This window comes from Rattus norvegicus, chromosome 1 (assembly GCF_036323735.1).
Source record: "Rattus norvegicus strain BN/NHsdMcwi chromosome 1, GRCr8, whole genome shotgun sequence".
In the NCBI taxonomy this organism is placed as follows: domain Eukaryota; kingdom Metazoa; phylum Chordata; class Mammalia; order Rodentia; family Muridae; genus Rattus; species Rattus norvegicus.
The window spans coordinates 259,057,862-259,079,695 of record NC_086019.1 but is presented as its reverse complement, the minus strand read 5'-3'; the positions used below and the strand labels follow the sequence as shown (position 1 = coordinate 259,079,695).

General features: G+C 41.2%; 1 protein-coding gene across 12 annotated transcripts in view; it reads left to right on the top strand.

Moving 5' to 3' along the window:
• Sorcs1 (sortilin-related VPS10 domain containing receptor 1) overlaps window positions 1-21,834 on the top strand; it is a 513,725-nt gene that overhangs the window by 456,036 nt on the left and 35,855 nt on the right. For all 12 annotated transcript variants that reach the window (XM_006231521.5, XM_006231519.5, XM_006231520.5 and 9 more), the window contains 3 exons: window positions 11,815-12,001; window positions 20,064-20,197; window positions 21,609-21,732. In XM_006231521.5, coding sequence (XP_006231583.1) covers window positions 11,815-12,001; window positions 20,064-20,197; window positions 21,609-21,732 — 445 coding nt within the window. The remainder of the gene's footprint in view (window positions 1-11,814; window positions 12,002-20,063; window positions 20,198-21,608; window positions 21,733-21,834) is intronic.

Genomic DNA, 21,834 nt, shown 5'->3' with positions numbered 1-21,834 from the left:
GTCAAGAATATTTCCCACAAGCCCATGTGTGCCTACACACTAGACACGATTTCATTAACAATCATTATTGTCATTAATAAGTGAAACTAATGTGCCATCGTTTCATTAAAAACAAAGGAGATCTTCAAGATCTTCAAACCAACCCAGGAGGAAAATGAAAGAATTCACGAGTTTGCTCTAAAACACTTCCAGCCACCTCTGAATATTATGAAGAAGCCAGTCAAAGGTATTTTGCACTGAAATCCAAGCATGCAATGGGAGGTGTCACGTCTGTAGTCCTATTCAAGATGGATGTCCTCTGGACCACTAATGAACATCTAATGAGCCCAAAGACTTACGCCACCATCACTCAGGTCTGCAAAGAAATCCGGTGCAAGCACTGGCAGGCACGTGGCGACCAGGAAGGACCTAATCAGTCTTAGGAACTCAACAGCACTAATTTAGAAGGCATTTATTTAAGAGTGCTGCTAGCCAGAAGTGCTGTCTGTGTGCCACAGGAGTTAATTAAATCTGTTTTAAACAGCTGTAAGAATAAGGAGAGACAATTCTCTGCATATTTTAAAGCTTTAAAATTAAGTCTGAGGCAAAAGACTAAAATTAAAAGTTTGATCTCTATCCCATTGTTTCAGTACTTCAATTTATGTACCAAGACAAGAACTCAATAAGCAAAATTCTGGGTTATAGTTTCCATGAGATTTAACTCTAAACCATGAGCAGCGGACTATGTCTTCATTATACACATTCCTTCCAGCCATCATGCTGGCTACTTTAAGAGTTATAGGATCATAAATGTCCCCCAGATGTAATAACACACACCAAACACTGCAGGGTGCTTCCTGCTGTCAGATGACAGAAAGACACTTTGGATGAAACTTCCCAAGAGTCTCTTCTTTGTTTGAATAGGGAACAGAATTGACAAGATAACGTGCTCAGTGGGAAAGCCTATTTGGAGACATAAGAAGCAGCAGAGAGACAACAGATATGCTAACTTGGGAAAGGTATCTAAGCTGCTGCTCACTGGGATCTGTCCTAAGAGGCTGCTGTTTTCTCTGCCTACACAAAGAAGCAGAGACTGACTCGTGAGCCATGAGAGCTGAGATTTTTCTCTTGTCTTATTGCTTGCTCCCATTGACTTTGTTCTCTTGGCCTCGAAGAATTAACTGAGCCACTTCGTCTCTTTCCTGCTCCTGCCTTAGGCTAGAAGGAAGGAGAGGAATGGGTCAGCAATGTGAGTTGGTTTCAGGGCGTGGTCCAGTGTCTCTAGCTCAAGCCGCACTGGTTAGCAGCTTTTTCTCAGGTCTCACTTTTCTCTCTTCTCAAAACTGCACCGTATGTATGAGATCATTCATATTCGTTACCCAGAGACAGCTGATGTTCATAGTTTGTCTTGAGAAGAGAGAGACGGAAGTTTACTAGCCAGAGTTTCAGTACAGTGAATATTCCAGAGTCTGCTCCCACGCTGTGATCTTGTTTGGATCTTCATTGTCCTACCCTCCTTATTTAAAGGACCTACCATATTAGCATCTCACTGAAACTTCGAGAAAGGCAACTGCCTCTGGATCAGAGCTTCACTACACCATGTAATCCTCACGTGTAAGACAAGTCTTCTTCCTGGACAGTTTTCCACCTGTCCAGGTGATCAATTCCAAACATCAGCACTGCTGATGTTAGACTAAATACCCACCATGTGACAGCAACACCTGGATGTGTCTTTCATCTTGACCTAAAAGTTGGTGCTCGTCCTGCATCCCGAAGAGGTGTTGGCATATCTATGTACCTCTAGTATTACAAATTTCAAGTATAACATAGCAATCCTCTCAGGCCTGAAATAGAAATGACACTGGAGGATATTTCTCTACCCATCTTGAATTTGCAACTGAAAAATGTTGAGAGCCATTCGTATCATGTGTGGTGTGAGGGTGATCTAGCTGTGACATGTCACCCCACTCATCAGTGGAGATGACTCAGCACATCTGACTGCATGGGAAGATCCCACAGAGCATCCTCCCTCACTGCCCCACATGTTTCTCTTCCTAAGCTGCATGTTCATTTAAACAGGACAGCCTTCTTTACAAGAGAGTCATCCTTCTGCTGAGATAATAGGATCCTCTCCTGTTGGAAGGCTCAAACCAGCTTTCTAACCTACAGTATATTTCAAAGCACTTTTACCCAGTTTACCTAACAGAATGTTGCAAGCAGAGATTCGTAGGACACTTTTCTGTGTTGGACCTCTGCAGACCTCTGTAAACGCATTTCGATTTCACTGCAGCCGAACAATTTCAAAAAGGAATTTTGCAACGTTCCAAGGAAGAAGTTCCACATCTGTTTAGAGTATGCATAACTTGATAAAATATGTCTAGTGATGGTAGGTATAAAACTTTAAGTGCTATTTTAAAACATAAGCAAGAAACTGAGAAAGTAGGTTCTGTTGCTCTGTGATTGTGTGTGTGTGTGAGCGCGCATGCATGCATAAACAAGCAAGCTCATGTATATCCCTTCGAGTTCTCTCTTGTGAGAATGTTATTCATATTAAAACATAATTTGTTGGTAGTAAAATGTGAAATTTTAGTTTTATTTTTCATCATTATATGCTTTTCCATATACCCCCAGTGGCTACCCCGTGCCTCTTCCCCCTTTCTTCAATTTGCTTTTAATAAAACTGATGTATTTCCAGTACATATCTTACTACTAGGAAAAACCGGTCTCACAGGTTTATTCCTAAAGGAATCGTCCTACAACTAATTTTTTAAAAACGTAATTTTGTTCTTATTACATAGCTGAATGTTTTTGCTTTATAAGTGATTTTAAAATGTCATTCAAAAGCATTTATAAGATTTATGTCTTTTAGTAGTCCCTTGTTTTTCTTCCTATGCCTGTGGAGGTAAATCCTAAAACCACCATGCAGGGCAATAATACAGCAAAAGTCCTTAATTGCCTAAAGTATCTGCATGGAGAAGCCTCAACTTACAGGCATGTGTTTGTACACAGCAGCTCTGTTAGTTCTCCCTGCTCTGTGTGCTCTGATGCATTGTAAGCCTGGACCAAAGCAGAGAAGACATAAAAAGTAAATTAGGATAAATGGGTTCTTCAAAAAAGATATGGTGTTTTAGGCCATTCATAGGATTAGACCATTTTGTGAGGGTCCTATTGGAAACTCTTCATCCAGACATAGATCTAGAAGCATTAGCATGTTTCTTGAGCAAATTTCCAAAATCAGACTTCACAGAGGAGGCCATGGGAAGCCAACTGTGTGCATTCTATCCTCACAGAATGGAATATCATTTAGTGGTCCTGGTCTGATTTCTCTGGCACCCTAACGTAAACATACCTGACTTTCCTGGTAATAAAATGTGGTATCCTTTATGATGTGGTAGCTGTTCCCCTTTGGGTCAAACCATCAAGATCATTATTGCCCTGCTTAGAGAGAAGCAGAGGAAATCTATGTATTTGGGGAAATATCTGTGCTTTTGAAAACCTCCTCAGACCATGCAATACAAAGAAGCTGACAGTATTTAGCCACTCTGTTGGTATTTGATATTATCTCTGAGGGGTCCAGAGGTCTGCTGTGAAAGGGAAAGACCATGGGCATGATGCTAAGGAGATTGACGGGAACACCCTCTGCTAGTCTGGGAGATAATCTTGAGATTTTAGACATGGCAGTACCAAGTGAACACTAAGCCCAAGCACCTGAACATTCACGTGAGAAAAAAGGGAGAGCAGTAAATATCTCTTCTCTGGGACGGGCACAATTTTGTGCAAGAAGGGCTTGTTTTACACTTACAAAATATTACATGGAGACATCTAATGTGTTTTCCCTCATTACTCTCATCAAGGTGCGTCGGTGTTGACACATACCTATCAGAGGTCCTCACAAGGTAGTCCTGTTGTTATCTTAAAGCACACGGTACATGACGCAGGGATCCCCAGATTCGCAGTCACAGCTTTGGTATGGTTTAGTTAGTCTTTGTCTAGCGTGTACAGCAGTAACAGAGTGATTCAGGGCAGGTAACATTTAAGCAACAGATGTGTATTTCAGACAGTCCCAGAGAAGGGGGAGGTTAGGATCCAGATGCCTGTCACATCTGGTGAGAGCCTTCTTGGTGCTTCATTCCATGACTGAACACAAAGACGAAATATCCCATCAAGTATGATGAGTTTCAGAGCCTCTGAACACAGGCGCACTCAAGAGCAGGCCTCCCTGCAACAGGCAAGCAGGACAAGTTCATCCTGTTCTAGGAATTCACGTTTAGAATAGCTAACCCAATTCTATAAAAGCTAGTTAGTTAGTCCATGGCAAATCCCGTTTCAAGGTAAGGAACCAAATACTACTGTACTAGGTTTCTCAGGCTATTATAGGTGGTTTTACTTTGCCTAAATATCACCAGCAATAGAAAGAAAGGGGTAAAAATATCAGGTTATTCTGGTTCATATTATTTTGTAACTTAATTTATGGTCTTAAGCACTAGCATGACAACAGATTTTTAAAGAAAAACAAATTTGCTCTAGCCCTACTACCCATCAATAAAATATCTGTTATGATTTATTTCATAATCTATTCCATATTTAAAGATGTACAGTAAATAGAGATAATCAATTCATTTTGCAATATCTGTTATATTTATATGGCCTCTGTCCCCTTTTAAATCAGAATATTTCAGAATTTCCCTTGTCTACTCATCTCTCCTCTACTCTTGCTCTTGGGCTTCTGCCTTTTGCTGTACTCTAGGGCAAAAGGCATCAAGCATTCAATATTCTCACTCCAATGCTCAGAGTTAAAAAATCGATCCTCTGTTATTTTTGCTAATTTTGAACAACACTCGGTTACATAAGCTATTTCTCTACATTGCGTTTTTGTCTAAGGATCTAAAAGCTCCTGCAACAGAAGCTTGTGCAGTCTGAGGCAAATCCCCAGCAAGCCTCTGTGTGGACAGAACTCTTAATTCAGACCATATCACAGTGTTTGCCCTGAGTCTCTCCGATGTCAGAAGCATCTCACTGTTGTGCTTCAGGTCAAGGCTGCCCGTGCTCACTCCCTTAAGCAGCTATTTTCCCATTCTTCTGTGAGCCTGTTACGGGAACTGAAAGGTTCACATGCTTGTGGTTTGCTGAGGTTAATCTTGGCTTTATGGTGTCCAGTTGATGAATTTGTCTTTCTATTACAGGAGTCAGTGAAACCCTTGGAGCATCCCCATATGGATTCCACGTGACGGTTGTGCCTTTCTCATCTTTTCTCTGTCTGTTCTGTGACTGTGCTCATATGTACAGATCACCAAAGGGAGATAGGGGTGAGGAGTTGGTGTGAGAGCACAGATGTTTCCTGCTCTTGTTCCAGTTACACTTAGAGAAGGGACAGCTTTCTGACTTGTTGAGTTGAAGTGACTCGATTACACACAAGATTTGTCTGGATACTGATGAAGAACACTGCTTGTCTATTTTAGTCTCTCCCTTCCTTATGCCTTAACCGTTCATTATACTACTTCACCAGAGAACAGATAGGAAGTATGGATTCTGGTTTCCCTTCAAACCATTTTCACTAAAATAACTATGTTGACAAAGGAAAAAGTACAGTCAAGGCTGGGAATGAACTGAAAGAAGACAAGAAAGTGATTTTTTTATCTTTGATACCACCTTTCTCTCAGTCTAATAGAGGATTGAGCTAAATAGACAAGTTAAGCCACAGATAACACTAAAACTTCTTATATTCTCTAAGTAGCCAGACAGCACTAAACATCTATTGAACCTCTACATGTCTCAGTTTCTACCCATTGTATCTAATGAAAATCAGATCTTCTTTTCCTCTATCCCAGAAATCTTAACCGCCAAATGAGATGATATAAAAGAAAATATAATCAATGTGTGGTCACTAAATGTTATGGTTTTATATGGTATTATAGCACTAATGACAACACGCATTGACATGCTAACATAGAGGGAAGAAACTCTGCAAGGTCCTACCCCTAGATGAAGGGCTACAGCTTGTCAGTGGCTGCCGAGAGAGGGAGAATTGGTTTTTCCAGGAGAAAGCTGACAACACTGACTGTGCAATTGTAAGTAGTCAACCATGTGCCTAAGTCCACATGGACAATGAGAAATAGACGCGGTACCTTGTATATATGTGCATATAGCACATACATACATACAAAATTAAAGATGAAGAGGTTGTGAGTTTGTGAGGAAAAAAAACATGGGAGGACTGGAAGATGAGGGCACATTAGTGATGTAGATGAAATATGCATATTTTAAAAAACCTCAAAAGAATCACATTTTAAAGATGCAAGCACATGGAAATGTACACTATTCAAATTGCAGTGAACTCAAAAGAATTATCTAGAGACAGTATGTCAGACACTCTTGATACAGGCATCAAGGAAATACAGGAGCCCTTAGGAGACACATAAATTACTCCAGTATCTCCAAACACCTAATTTTCCTAGAACAGGTGGTACTGACTTTTTAATTTTTGAGACACAATTCATTACACACTCCAGACTGGCCTGAAGCTCACCATACACCCAGGATAACCTTAAAATCATGGTAATTGGTGAGCCCATGCTTCCGGGTGCTGAAGCTGTAGGCAAGTGTGAGCCACCCTACCCAGCCAAGCAGCTTTTGATTCTGACTACGTTCTTCACAGAACCTGGGGACTGAGTGCAGTCCACTAAAACCGAATTTAGTTCTTACCCAGGATTCTTAGCCTCCACACTTTCACACTTGGTATAGCCCCAACTTCATCAATGGATTATCTTGAACTAGAACATGACTGGGCATCCTCTGAGGGACCTTGATGCATGTGGGTCTGGGAGAGTAGTTGGGTATCTGCAGTAAGTGAAAATCTAGCATCAGTGATACTTAGGACAAAACTTCAGACAACTGATCCCAAGACCAGGGACTCTCAGAGTTAGTTTTAAGAAGCACACACTTCCCTGATAGTAGGGTTTTTTGTTTGTTTGTTTGTTTGTTTTTTGGGTTTTTTGTTTGTTTGTTTTGTTTTGTTTTTATCTACCATCACCTAATCTGGAATATCCCTTGTTGGCTTCCCAGCACATTAGGATACTTGGAGGATTAGGTTCATCCTCCATGGGGAATACAGAGTATTCATCTTGAATAAAAACTGTCACTGTGCCATGTCACCAACATTTAGCTGTCTTGCCATTGTTCTTAGAGGAAAGATGGGATCAGTAACTTGGCCCACAAGACCTAAATGGGCCTTTTCTCTCCTCTACCTATTGTACAGCATATTCTTATAATCTTTCCCTCTCATTCTCCTTCCATCATTAATTTTACAGTTGCCTTCTGCTCATGGCCTTGAACATGTTTCCCCATGTTCTCATTACCCGAGTTTCAAAACCTCCACCTCCTTACTACTCTGCTTTGCTTTCTTTTACAGGTCTTAGCTCTCTTGCTCTGAGAGTCTTTCCTAGAATTTCTCAATCAGAGTAACTCTCAATCTCTCCCTCTGACACAAGCTTTGTACACCATGTAGCCAGCTGTCCTTGTAATGATCCCTACATTAGTATTTTAAGTTTTGTGCAGTTATTTAATGCACACCTGTCTCAATAGTGGTCCATAAAGTCATAAAAGCTCTAACTGCATTTGCAATCCCATTGCAGCAGCTGCTTACTGACCTGCATTTTCCAACTTAGAATCTTACATGACATGCATTATAATGTCTGTATTTGATTGATTTAGTGAAGGAATGCATGGATGAATGAATGTGTCAGCCTGTTCAGGCAAGGGACTATCTAAGCCTTAGCTTATATCGACATCCCTGCCTTATGTGGATATTACAGTCTAGGAAAATGGAAGGATGATAGCAGATGAGTCCCAAAGTGATCAGTGATTGTTGTATTGCGGGCCACTATGTTAAGAGCTCCTGAGGTCCAAGTGTGGTCCAGTCCCTGAGTAGGCAAAGCTGTAATTGCAGTGATGTTATCTGTGACCCTTAACTGTAAGACCAGTTCCTTCACATTGTTATCTCCCCACTCAGAACTCAGGCACAAAGGCCTGCAACTGTATCCAGCATGTTGCTATACAATTATAATAAATGCTGTCTTTTACCCCACACTAGATCCAGCACTGTAGTGCCCCAAGATACCTGGTAGATATCTTCATCTCAGTCAGCAAAGCCTCTTATCCGCTCTGCTCCATCCCATATCGCACTGCTGAAGGCTTCTCTCTGATCTTCATAGCAATCTCTCTACCCATCCAGTTCCCAAGGCAGTTGTCACCATGCCAGACATACACATCCCAATTCCATGGTGGCCCAGTGTGTCCAGCCACCACACTCTCTTGAACTCAATTAAATCTCCACATGAAAGAACACACAACACAATAGCCTCTGATCCAATTGATAAGATATAATTGCCCACCTAGATAAGATAGAGTTGACTCATCTTAGATACACAAAGCCCTGTACACATCCATCCTTTAAGAATATTCATAACACCCTGTAAATGTGCAGAGAAGAATCTTAACATCGGCCTCCATGTTCTCTCTGTGGGTTCTCTGCCTCCTCTCCTCTCTAAAACTCTTCTCCCACCCATCCTTTCTTTTTTTTTTTTTTTGGTTCTTTTTTTCCGAGCTGGGGACCGAACCCAGCGAACCCAGGGCCTTGCGCTTCCTAGGCAAGCGCTCTACCACTGAGCTAAATCCCCAACCCCCCCCCATCCTTTCTTCTTGTCCAATGACAGGCTTTGTTCTATCTTGTACCTGCCTATATCTGCGTGATGACATCATCCTACACCAGGGACTTGGGGACTTCCTGCTTAATTGGAATATGACATTCCATTGTCTTCAGAGTTCTCAGCATTGACTCTGTAATGCTGTTTTAGTAATAATAAATTAGTGTTAACATTGAATGAAGTCTTTCACACCCAGGGAGAACGTTATCATGAGCAGAGAATTAAGAATGCTATTAAGTAAAAATAAACAAACAAACAAAAAGAATGCTATTAAGTGAAAATGTCATCATGACAGCTAGACAAACAGAGCATGGTAAGGGAGGTATGTGTGTATGTGTGTTTGAATGTGTGCACGTGTATTTGTATGTGTGCAAGTTGAAGGGATAGGTATGTATATTTGTGCGTAAATGTGTGAGTTTGAATGTAAGTGAATGTACATTTGTATGTGTATTTGTGTATATGATGTATGTGTGTATTTGTGTGTGCTTGAATGTGTTTATATGTGTTTATATATATGTTTATATGGGTGTACATGCATATATGTTTGTATGTATTTGTATGAAAGGTGTTTGCATATCTGGAAGTATGTGTAGGGGAATGTGTGTATATATATTTGTGTATGAATGTTTGGCTGGGTGTTTATATTTGTTTGTGAAATGTATTTGTTGTGAATATATGCATATATGTGTTTTATATGTGTGTGTGTATATGCGCTTATGTGTATGTGTATGTGTGCATGTTCTTTTGTGGTATAAATGTGTATGTATGTGTGCACATATGCTTGTGTGTGTGTGTGTGTATGTGTGTGTGTGTGTATGAGAGAGAAAGATTTGTCTACAGAGACATAAGGTATCTTTCTGCCTTGTTTTCTACCTTACTTTTTGACCAGAGGTCTCTCATTGAACCCACAGATTGACAGTTGACCAAATAAGCTCAGAGATCCCCTTGTTCCCCAACCCCAGTGCTAAGGTTTATGTTATATGTCACTATGCCTGGTTTTTACATGCTAGGGAACCAGATTCAGGTTCTAATACTTCCATGGAAAGCACTTTACCTATGAGTCACATCCTCTGTCCCTTAGGAGAAGCTTTATGTAAGTGAGAAGGTCCAAATGAAGGCAAATGAAATCAATAAAGCTAGACAGGAAGGCCAAGAAATTGGAGAATAAAAAGCTGTAGCTTATATCTTATTCTTCCCAACTATGGTGGGTGACTACTCCCTCTGAGTAGAATCTAAAGCTGAGTTGACTAAAGATTGAGTCTCCCCAGTGTTATCTTACAAAGGAGGCCCTTCATGATGTGGACTTCCACAGTGCCTACTTTGTAATCCTGTCTCATACACATTCCTCTGTCAGCAGTAAAGTATCTATTCCCTGTCCTTAGTCACAGCAGCTATATCTACCTTTAATATTTACCTCAGACACTTGTTTTAAAATCTCAATTCCTTTCCTTTGCCCAGTCCTGTGATTGACTTCTGGATGACTCTGAAACCTGAGAAAACTTGGAAGTAGAAATGTACAAGAAACAGGAGAAAAAGATTGATCCATCCACTTGAGTTGTCTACAGGACAGACAGATGCATTAGCAAGACTGCTGGCATTTGTATTTATTAGATAAGGGAATTCAAGTAACCACAGTGTGTGAGCCTGAGGATATTTGAGCAGTAGCTTGAGTGGTGTGGGATTTTTTTTCGCCCAGGGAAAGTCTTTGATCTGTGATGTTCCTGAAAGCTCCACTTCCCCTGCTTGAGCATTGGCCACCGTGTAGGCCACACCGTGCATGCGACACCATGCTTCTGGGCATAGATCGAATTTGTAGGTCACATACACTCATAGGGTTTGCACATTTTGCTGTTTTCTCTGTATCAATCCTTTAAATGTCAGTATTTTAAAGTTGGCCTTTATCAAAAGATTTGATACCACTTAAACCTTACTTAATCGAAAATGCATTTCTAGTTCAAAGGTTTTTGGTGATTTAGTTTGTGTTTTGTTCTGTTGTTTGCCTGGAAAATGTGGAAAGCTATCAAAACAAGACAGTGTTAAAGGAATAAATCTTGATTTTGCTACTTTCATTTAAACAACATTGTTCCTTGAATACATAAACCATCATTACAAAGGCCCTTTCTCTTTGCAGGATTTTGTAAACGCAAGTTTCATCTTGTGCCTACATATGATAAATTTAGAATGAGAGAATATCTAAACTAAGATTTAAACTATTGTATATCTTTTGCAGCCTCATTTTAATATTCATTTTACAGATATGTATTTGCAGGGCATTGTATCAACTAGTATGCATGTGGCTTTTGATGTGGCCATTGAGTTACGATGCAAAAAAATGCTATTATGCTCATTTCACAGTTTTGGTAACTGAGATAGAGAGAAAAAAATGATTCATATAGAGTCAAAAAGCTTGTTAGTGGGGACTAGGATTCAGACTGAGTGAGGCCTTCATTTTGTAGCCATAGTGTTGAGTCTCATGTACAAGAATAGTAAATGGGAAATCCAGAGACAATGGCTTAAATCCCAGAACTGTAGCTTCCTAGCTGACTTAACTTTCATTAATAATGAAGCCTTTCTAGACTCCATGTCCATTTATGAAGATGATGAACATTGCCTACTCTTTTCTTGATGTAAATATTTTATAGAAGTATTTTGATCAAGCAATATAGTGAGGTAAAAATTTAAGTTCAAGAAGAGACAAAATGAACAAAACAAAATTAATGGTCATTATCATAAATTGTTCTGAGTCTCATGTCATATCAGGTGTCAGACAAGGTAGTTTTCATCGTTTCTCAATGTGGTTCAGGAGCTGGGAATAAGACTATTCAAGGTTCCTGAAGATCTGTGCAGTATTCTTTGACTATGCTAGATCAGACCATTAATAGAGCCTTCTAATTAACTGAATATTATGTTGAAATCGATAAATCAAACACTTAATATTAGAAGCCTTGAAAAATTGATATCTGGTGCCTCTTTGCCTTAGATAATATTCTTAGCAAAGTACTTAATTGTTCCAGGGATGATCTAACAGAGAGATGCTCTCAACTATGGGAGGAAGGTGAAAAAACCTCAGCCCCGCAAGGCAAGAAGAGCTGAGCACCAACTCTCCTCTGTGTAACACTGGTCTCTTTTGCAGGGGGATGTACAGCGGACACTCATCCAAGTGGACTTTGGAGATGGCATTGCGGTGTCTTATGTCAACCTCAGCTCGATGGAAGACGGAATCAAGCATGTATATCAGAATGTGGGCATTTTCCGAGTGACCGTGCAGGTGGACAACAGTCTGGGGTCTGACAGCGCCGTCCTGTACTTACATGTAACTTGTATGTTATTACTGTTGTTGACTTATGACATCTCTTGAATATTGTGCCCCTTTAAGAATCCAGTGTAGACTATTCTATCTAAAGGATTTACAATAGATGTCTTTAGGAAGGGAAATTGACAGTAAGAGAGTGTGTGTGTGTGTGTGTGTGTGTGTGTGTGTGTGTGAAAGAGAGAAAGAGAGAGAGAGAGAGAGAATTAAGAAGTGTGATAGACAAAATCTTAGACTTTAAGTTCTGTCAAATTGTTCTTAGTTCACCCCTCCAGTACCCTCAGTGACACAGTCTGCTTTGACCTGTGCTCAGAGCACTTACTTGAAACCTATATTGCCAGTTTTCTTGTTCTGTTTTTAAGGCAGGAATAGTTGAAATTTGTAATCAATGCAGATGCCAGCTCAATCAGTACAGGTAAAGAATTTCTTCACCATACCATTAGGGATACCTTACCAAGAATAATCCTCTTAGTCTTTCTCCCCTGTAAAAAAAAAAGTGTGTGTCCTGAGTTTTGGTCTGTGAGTCACCTGTTGTTTGAGAGAAGATGGTCTAAGGAGAAAGATGATGTAGGATAAAGAGTGTGAAAGATATAATATACATGTAATGTATATTCCCATATTAGCAATCTGGTCCAAAACTTCTAAATGCCATCCCAATGAATAATTTGAATTTGTGAATTACGTGGTGAAAGAATAACTTCTAAATTCCATGAATTAAGTTGGTGGCCTAAGAATTGGTCAATGTGAGGCTTTTCCCAACAGTCCTAGGACTTTATAAATATAGTTCATGCTAAAATGGAATGTGCTGTTTTGTATAAGTGGCCTTGTTCAAATTCCAAGTCCAAGGGCAAGAGTCTGGGCATCACCTCCTGCCTCTCCCCTACACTTGGGTCTGAGGGATGGGATGAATGTAGAAACTCCCAAAGCAAGCATCTTTCATAACAGAGTTGGAGTGGTCCAGCGAGTAGGGCATGATTATTTAGAGATGGCCAGCCCATTGTATGTCTGCTAATAACTCCTCTCTGTATTTTACACAGTTCTGGATGTGTCCTTTCTCTGGGCCTGAACAAAGTTAGGCACATTCTCCTGTCTGCTCCTCCTTCTGGTTACATTTTATTGAGGTGTTCCAGTCAGGTTTTGTACTGTCCATGCTCCCTGTGTGTATTGCCTCAGTTCCGAAATCCACTCTGTGGTAGGTAGGGTTAGGAACCATTTTCTCCCAGGGCTCATAAAGATGATTTAGAGTCGGAGTCACCCCCTCATGCAACCAGGCTCTAGAGTCAGGTATGCCTGTCTCAGGTCCTGATCCCTAGGATTAGTGTCAGTTATGAGATTAGATTGGGGAATCCGTAACAGAAATCCTGTTCTTTAACATAGTACCTTGGACAATGGGAATGTCTAGGTTCATCCATATAGGGTCTAAGACACAGAACCCTACACATGCAATGTTTATATTAATAATAGTGACAACAGGCTTGGAATAGTCTTAATTTTTTTAAATATATCACAAAGAATATAATTGCTTGTGAAGCAACTAGATTTGTAAACTATATTTGGCTATCTAGCCTTACTACTTCTCATTGTTAGGCTCTAAGAGATTTTTTTTGCTGCAAGGTTCTCCTCCCTGGGAATTGCAACCTTATACCATGCCTCACACTTCAATCTCTTGTCAGCATGGCTTTAAAATTCTGTCCCAGCTTCCTGTCCACATTTCTTAGGATCTCCAATCTAGTCTTGGAACTCAACCTTTTCATATCTTGGAGATTCTTCCATGTTCACTGGCTTGTTCTTTGATCACCACTTCTCCTCAGGACCCTACGTTTACCCAATCCTGGGGAGGAATGTAGAGCTTACCTCTATTCAAGAAATTTAGACTTGCTAAAGCCTTTAGTTTTAAAAGAAAGGAGATCTTTGTTCATACACAAGTTTTTCTTTTTTACAATGGAATGTTTATATTCTGACGTAAATCTTTTAGACTCGTGTTTGTTGAATGGTTGGGTAGGCATTCCTTATGTACTGTATCACTTTCTAAGCCTGACCTTGGAGGACAAGAATTATCTATTTTACGCTGAGTGTGTTGGAGCAGGACATGTTTTAAATAGGTTGAATGTAGCAAAATCCCATTGCGATAATCCCATCTCAAGCTTCTCTCCTAGAGGAACTATGTTCTGTTCCATGTGCACAAACCCACTTGGCTCATCTCGTCACATACACTAAAATAGATGACATAGGTGGCAGGATCTCCTCTCTGATACAGAAAGCAGCCATTGGAAAAGTTGCAGTTTGGGATTAATTTACACTAGGGTCTACACCCGGACATCTTTAAGCCCTGGAGTTTCATGACTGGGTTTGTGTGTCTGAGGTCCAGGATATACATGTAAAAGACCGGTTGGCATTGTAGATGGGACACAGTGGCACTGAACAATCACACTGTGGTTATATTCCTTATTTTCCTCAGTTCTGTAACAAAAGAAAGGAAACGTTTATTTTAGCTCCTGGTTGACAGTACGGTGCACCATTCTGAGGGAGGTTTGACAGCAGGGATATGACACAGTCAGTCACATCACATCCACAGTCTGGAGGCAGATTGTGATGAAAGGTTGTGCTTGACTTTCTCTCTGTCTCTGTCTCTGTCTCTGTCTCTGTCTCTGTCTCTCTCTCTGTCTCTCTCTCTCTCTCTCTCTCTCTCTCTCTCTCTCTGTCTCGCTCTCAAGAGATTTATTTATTTTATTTATATAAGTACACTTTAGCTGTCTTCAGAATCACCAAAAGAGGGCATCGGATCCCATTACAAATGGTTGTGAGCCACCATGCAGTTGCTAGAAATTGAACTCAGGACCTCTTGAAGAGTAGTTGGTGCTCTTAACCACTGAGCCAGCTGCCCTGCCCCTTTCTTTCTCTTTTTATTCGGTCCAGGACCTGAGCTCATAGAATGGTGTTGCCCACATACAGGGTGGGTCTTTCTACCTCAGTTATTCCAACCAAGAAGCTCCTTCAATGACTATAATTTTTGAGAGCTGCTCACACTGGTTGTTAATGGAACGTGGGTAGGTTTGACCCTTGGATGATTCTTGACAGGCAGTATATCCGTTACAGTGATTGACAGTCAGTATATCCCTTACAGTGATTGACAGTCAGTATATCCGTTACAGTGATTGACAGTCAGTATATCCGTTACAGTGATTGACAGTCAGTATATCCCTTACAGTGATTGACAGTCAGCATATCCCTTACAGTGATTGACAGTCAGTATATCCCTTACAGTGATTGACAGTCAGCATATCCCTTACAGTGATTGACAGTCAGCATATCCCTTACAGTGATTGACAGTCAGCATATCCCTTACAGTGATTGACAGTCAGCATATCCCTTACAGTGATTGACAGTCAGCATATCCCTTACAGTGATTGACAGTCAGTATATCCGTTACAGTGATTGACAGTCAGCATATCCGTTACAGTGATTGACAGTCAGTATATCCATTACAGTGATTGACAGTCAGTATATCAGTTACAGTGATTGACAGTCAATATATCCCTTACAGTGATTGACAGTCAGCATATCCGTTACAGTGATTGACAGTCAGTATATCCCTTACAGTGATTGACAGTCAGCATATCCCTTACAGTGATTGACAGTCAGTATATCCGTTACAGTGATTGACAGTCAGCATATCCCTTACAGTGATTGACAGTCAGCATATCCCTTACAGTGATTGACAGTCAGCATATCCCTTACAGTGATTGACAGTCAGCATATCCCTTACAGTGATTGACAGTCAGCATATCCCTTACAGTGATTGACAGTCAGTATATCCGTTACAGTGATTGACAGTCAGCATATCCGTTACAGTGATTGACAGTCAGTATATCCATTACAGTGATTGACAGTCAGTATATCAGTTACAGTGATTGACAGTCAATATATCCCTTACAGTGATTGACAGTCAGCATATCCGTTACAGTGATTGACAGTCAGTATATCCCTTACAGTGATTGACAGTCAGTATATCCGTTACAGTGATTGACAGTCAGTATATCCGTTACAGTGATTGACAGTCAGTATATCCCTTACAGTGATTGACAGTCAGTATATCCCTTACAGTGATTGACAGTCAGTATATCCGTTACAGAGCTTGACAGTCAGTATATCCCTTACAGTGATTGACAGTCAGTATATCCGTTACAGTGATTGAGCACAGATTCCTGGTTTCCTGAGTCACTCCTCTCTGAACCTACATCCGCTCCTCTGTCAAGAGGCACACATCTCATACCTAATGGTTCTATCAAGCAAAATAGGTGACATTCTGGCACTTAATCACATTTGACTTTCCCCCTCACTACAGACTGCGAATGTATTTGGATTTGGTAAGTGATGAGCTAGCTGAGAATTAGCTGCAATTCTTACCTGTCAGGTCTTTCCTGCCTCCCCGCTTCCCTAAGGCTCCCTCAGGAATCCCAGTGCTTGCTTGAATACTCATTCCCTGCATTCACCAGAAAAGAAAGGTGATTTGATTCCAAATCAAAGGTTTCTCAATGTGAGTTTGCAAAGGTCATGAGAAACAAATGGAGCTGATGTCCTGCTGCAGCGGTGCCAGGAGTGAGCATGAGTCTCTTGCAGGGAGCCAGGGTAATTTATTGAAGCCTGACAGTTGGAAACTCCTTGGGGATAGCATTCACTCTGCTCTGCTACTTTGCAAACGAATGAGACACTTGGTGCGGACTTTCAGCCCTTCAGCTGGATGGGGCAGAACATTTAGAGGGCATGAGGGTTTCAGCTCCGAAAACTGCCACACGGTGGCCATCTTTCAGGGACGAGAGCCACTAAAGTGCCCACAAACCTTAGGATAAACTATAAATGACAACAAACGGACCTGGGGGAGGGGTCAACTCTTCATGAATCCATTTCTGCCTCTCTCCACACATAGGATCAGTTTGCCTGTCTTTATGACCCCATGGTCTGACCTGCGTGACTTAGAAATTCACAAGATTTTGCAACTATGGACACCGTGGTCATGTTGGCATGGAAACAGCAGATTGGCATCACATAAAGAATTAGTCACTTAGTCACCTGCCCAGAGTTGACTGATGTAAATATAGTGTTTTGGGTTCCATCTCAGACCGAGTGAATTATCATTTCTGGAAACATGACATCGTGATATCCATTGAACATACTAAAGTCTAAAGAGTCCTGCTTTTAGATCTTACCTTATAGTCTCAATAGTATTTACTTCTAGTGAATTTTTTTAAAATCAGCCTTTAAACAAATAGCAATGTAATATATTTGTATGATTTAACTAGATTACAGGTCTCCAGAACATAAATCTAAGAGGTAGGAAACAATAGTCAATAAACACACACACACACACACACACACACACACACACACACACACACACACACACACGCAATGTTTGTTCTCATAGACTTCAGCTATTTTGTGCAGTCTAGAAAGTCTAATCAAAAGAAACTCAGTTACTCAAGAAATTCTTTAGTTCTTTCGATGATATGAGGTGATCTAGCGCCACCTGCTGTCCATTTTCTGTATCACAAGTCTCTGTGTGGTGGAGCTGAACCTGTCTGCTTGTTCAGCACAGAGCAAGGAATTTCACTTCTTGTCCATGACACTTTCTTAAAGTAGCTGGCTATGGGCAACAGGAAACAGGTGGTTTACATCAAAAGAAAGTAAAGGAATAGGAGAGGCCATCGAGAGTTGAGCTATGAATTTCATACCTGTTTCCAGGTACACACACACAGACACACACACATACATACACACAGACACACAGACATACACACAGACACACACAGACACAAACACACAGACAGACACACACAGACACACACAGACACACAGACACACAGACACACACAGACACAAACACACATAGACACACACACATACACACAGACAGACACACAGACACACAGACACACACAGACACAAACACACATAGACACACACATACACACAGACAGACACACAGACACACACAGACACAAACACACATAGACACACACACACATACACACACACACACACACACACACACACACACACACACACTAAGGGAAAGCTACAAAGCACATATGCACCTACTTCAGAGCCTACAAACACAGCACGTCCTAGGTCATCAACACATCATGGATGTCCTTGGCATCTTTTCACACTTCCGTTCTCCTGTCAGCACGGCAGGCACGCCTCCTCTAGGCATGTTCACCTCCTCTGTTCTCACCCTGGAACGCTCCAAACAGATACTTGGTAGAATCCCTCACTTTATTCATTACTCTCTGGTGCCATTTCTCAGACGTGCTCCACAAGCATTTCGTCAACGGCAGCTCTTCCCTTTGTTTGTTCCACTTGTACGTTCACTGCCCTCTTTCTTCAAAGCTACCTAAGCTCCACCATGGGTCATGTGTTCTGAGCACCTGTGATCATACCCAGTGCCTGGCAACACTCGAAGCTATTGCGCTTGACCACAGTTCAGTAGCGATCCCACTTCATCGTTCGTGGCCACAATGACAAGTAGACATTTTATTCTGACTCAGGAAAATACAAACTGAATGCTCATCTAAGAGATAAGAAAACCTGAGTCCCTATGGGATGATCTGAGCTTTCTAGAATAGATGCCTAGTTCTCATCTTTTTTAATTGTTTTATTTTCTCTGTCTCTGTCTCTGTCTCTCTCTCTCTCTCTTTGTCTGTCTCTTTCTCTCTCACTCCCTTCCTCCCTCCCTCCTCACCCCCTCCTCTCTCTGTGTCTGTGTGCGTTTGAAAGGTGAGTACGGGATGCCACAGCACATGTGTAACAGTCAGAGGACAACTTTGTGGAGTCTTCTCTCCACCTTTATGTGGGTTCCAAGGCCCTCACTCAGTTCACTGGGCTTGTGTCATTGATCTGGCTTACCAGCCTCTTGTCTTCTGATTCATTTATGTCGAACCAGATGAATCTTTCTGAGAAAGGTCTGTAAATAAAAGGCCCTAGGAAGACCAAGACATAGCACTCAGGGGAAAACGATGTGGTTGGGGGAGCCCAAGAGCTACTTAATAAGTGAACCCAAGAGCAGAGTAGATTTCCTGATGCCTGGAAACTACCTACATGCTACTCGCTTTCTGCTTGAGTACAGCTCAGTTCTAGGCAAGCCTAACTCAATCCCAAGTACCAATATGCCACATACTAGCCTGAGCTCATGGCCTTTCTGTTGTATGTAGACACAACCACACTTATGCATACCCATAGCCTTAACACTATAGATCGTAAGAGTAATCGTTGAAGATTCCTCTGTCTACCCCCACATCTGACATGCAGATCAAGATATCCCAGATCCTGCTTTATCTCTGAAAACATAGCCTTGTGGAAAGAAATTGTGGAATCTTATCTTTTAATTGTTGGTGTTTGGACTTCATAAATTACTTAGCGTTGACCTTTTCCACATACATGACTTAGACCCTGTAGATAGATCAGTAAATTGAGCTGTAATATTTAGTTGTTAATAACATGCAGTTTTCTCCAGGTAGGGACAGCAGCCAGCATTTCCTTCAGAGAATGTAGCTGCAGTGTTTGGGGGTTTCTAGGCTGAATGTGTGTCTTCTTGAGCTGACAAGGTGCAGCTGTAGAAGCCCTTCCCCTCTCTATGACCACTCTTTGGTTGTTTTTAAAACAAAATCCTTAAACATGTTATTTATCAAATGAAGACTCAGGAGGCAGATGCTGGGGTGAAAGCCTGCCAGCTCAGAGAGGCAGAGAAAGCACCCAGCTGATCTTTCTACTCTGTTGAAGCCCAGAAGGGAAAAGTTCCTCCGCTTCCTCCTCTAGCTCCTCCTTTTTCTTCTCCATGCTGTCTTAAATACTATTCAATTCAACGTCTCTCCTTTATAGTTCCTATGTTCACTCCCTGTCAACTGGTTGCTTGCTCTGCCTCTTAACATAGTTGATTTTATTTAGCTCTTGTTTACAGAAAGCTCTTGGGTTAAAGGCATGGGCTAGGGATGAGCCACAACACAAGGATTTTCCAGTTCACAGCCTTGGAGTGTGATCAAATATCCTACAACCCTCTTTCTCTTTTGTCTCAGGTCCCCTGGAACATGTGCACCTGTCCCTTCCTTTTGTCACAACAAAGAACAAAGAGGTCAACGCAACTGCCGTGCTGTGGCCCAGCCAAGTGGGCACTCTCACTTACGTGTGGTGGTATGGGAACAACACAGAGGTGAGCCGGCCATCAACATGGCGGCTGCTGATACAGGCACAGCTCATGCTTGAGGGCGACAACAAAGTGAGATGGCTTACTGCTTGAGTCTGAGTGTAGCCAAAGCTTCCAAGACAGCGAGCTATACATGCTCAGTAACCTCCATCTATCTTTCCTAGCCCCTCCCCCATACCTGTACCACCTTCTCCACTTATGCTCTCTAGGTAAGCGTTCACTGCTTACCCTCAGCTGAGGCACTGAAGACGTTGCTCAAAGGTTAGAGTGAAAATTCTCCAGGCAAATCTCACTACCCCGACTTTCTTCCCTCTAGATCAGGAAGAGAGTATTATTTATCTGAGAATTATAACTAGAAAATACAAGAATTAAAGTTCCTGGGTTTGTTCTCCCCACCTTAGGAAGTAAGGCCAATTTTTCAACAGCCTGCTGACATACCCTATTGAACATGGTGCTACATGTTTTCTCTACCATGTAGTGTGAATCTTGATTTTAAAACTAATTAAGAGGGACAGAAGAGAAGTATTTGAGGGGAACAAGCCAAGGGAGGTCAGTAAGCTGCTTTTTTCCACCTAGGACATGAGTGTCCGATTGTATTATAAGTACCACTTCTCCAACACATTTTTTTTTCTTTACAGTCCTCAAAGCACAATCCAATTAGAGCTTGGTTTCATAACAGCAAACGTCCAGGAAATTGTTGATAGTGTCACCAAGATGCCACATCATGTAGTCCATGTTATTCTGACTGGTGTCCAGTTCTGTGTCCAGGACCGCTGTATCCCAACGTAATGCTTAGAAATAGTTTATCCTGTAGATGAATTTCAGAAAGCTTAGAAATTCTCAGTGTATGTTGATGCATTTGAGGCTTCTATTCTTCATTTATCCATGTGATTCACTGGATTAAAACTTCTGCTGGATAGGAGATGATGCAAGTATATCTATATCTATCTATTTCTATATCTATACCTATATCTTTACCTATATCTATATGCTCAGCAGCCATATGTGCTCAGCAACTTCATCTGTTCATCATTTTTCCTTCATATATATATGTATATACATATATACATACATATACACAATATGTATATATATATGTATATATATGTATATATATTTTTTTTTCCTGGCAATGGCAAAGCCTATCAGACATATTGCTTTCCCCAGTCCTGATTCAGGATGATATTAGAAGTCAGGGATTAATTTCCTGGAAAGATACAGAATCACATAAGGTTATTTCTGCACTAGCCTTCACTTGATATCTGGTACTGGGGAATCAGTTACATGGTCTTCAGCGGCACACTAGGATGAGCGTGCCTCTCTTCAGCTCATGGGAAATGTGGTGGTCCTCAGAGACAAGAGCTCCTTTAACAATAATCCTGACTTTCCCTTCTATCTATGTCCTTGTTTCTTTTAGCCCCTGATCACCTTGGAGGGCAGCATATCATTCAAGTTTACTTCTGAAGGAATGAACACTATCACGGTACAGGTCTCAGCTGGGAATGCCATACTGCAAGACACTAAGACCATTGCGGTATACGGTGAGTGCCCGCCGTTTGGGATGCACTTCTATCTTCATTCTCAAATAATGTCATTGACCCTATGAGGCTAATGACTTTCCGGGATTAAAGATGGCAGAACTT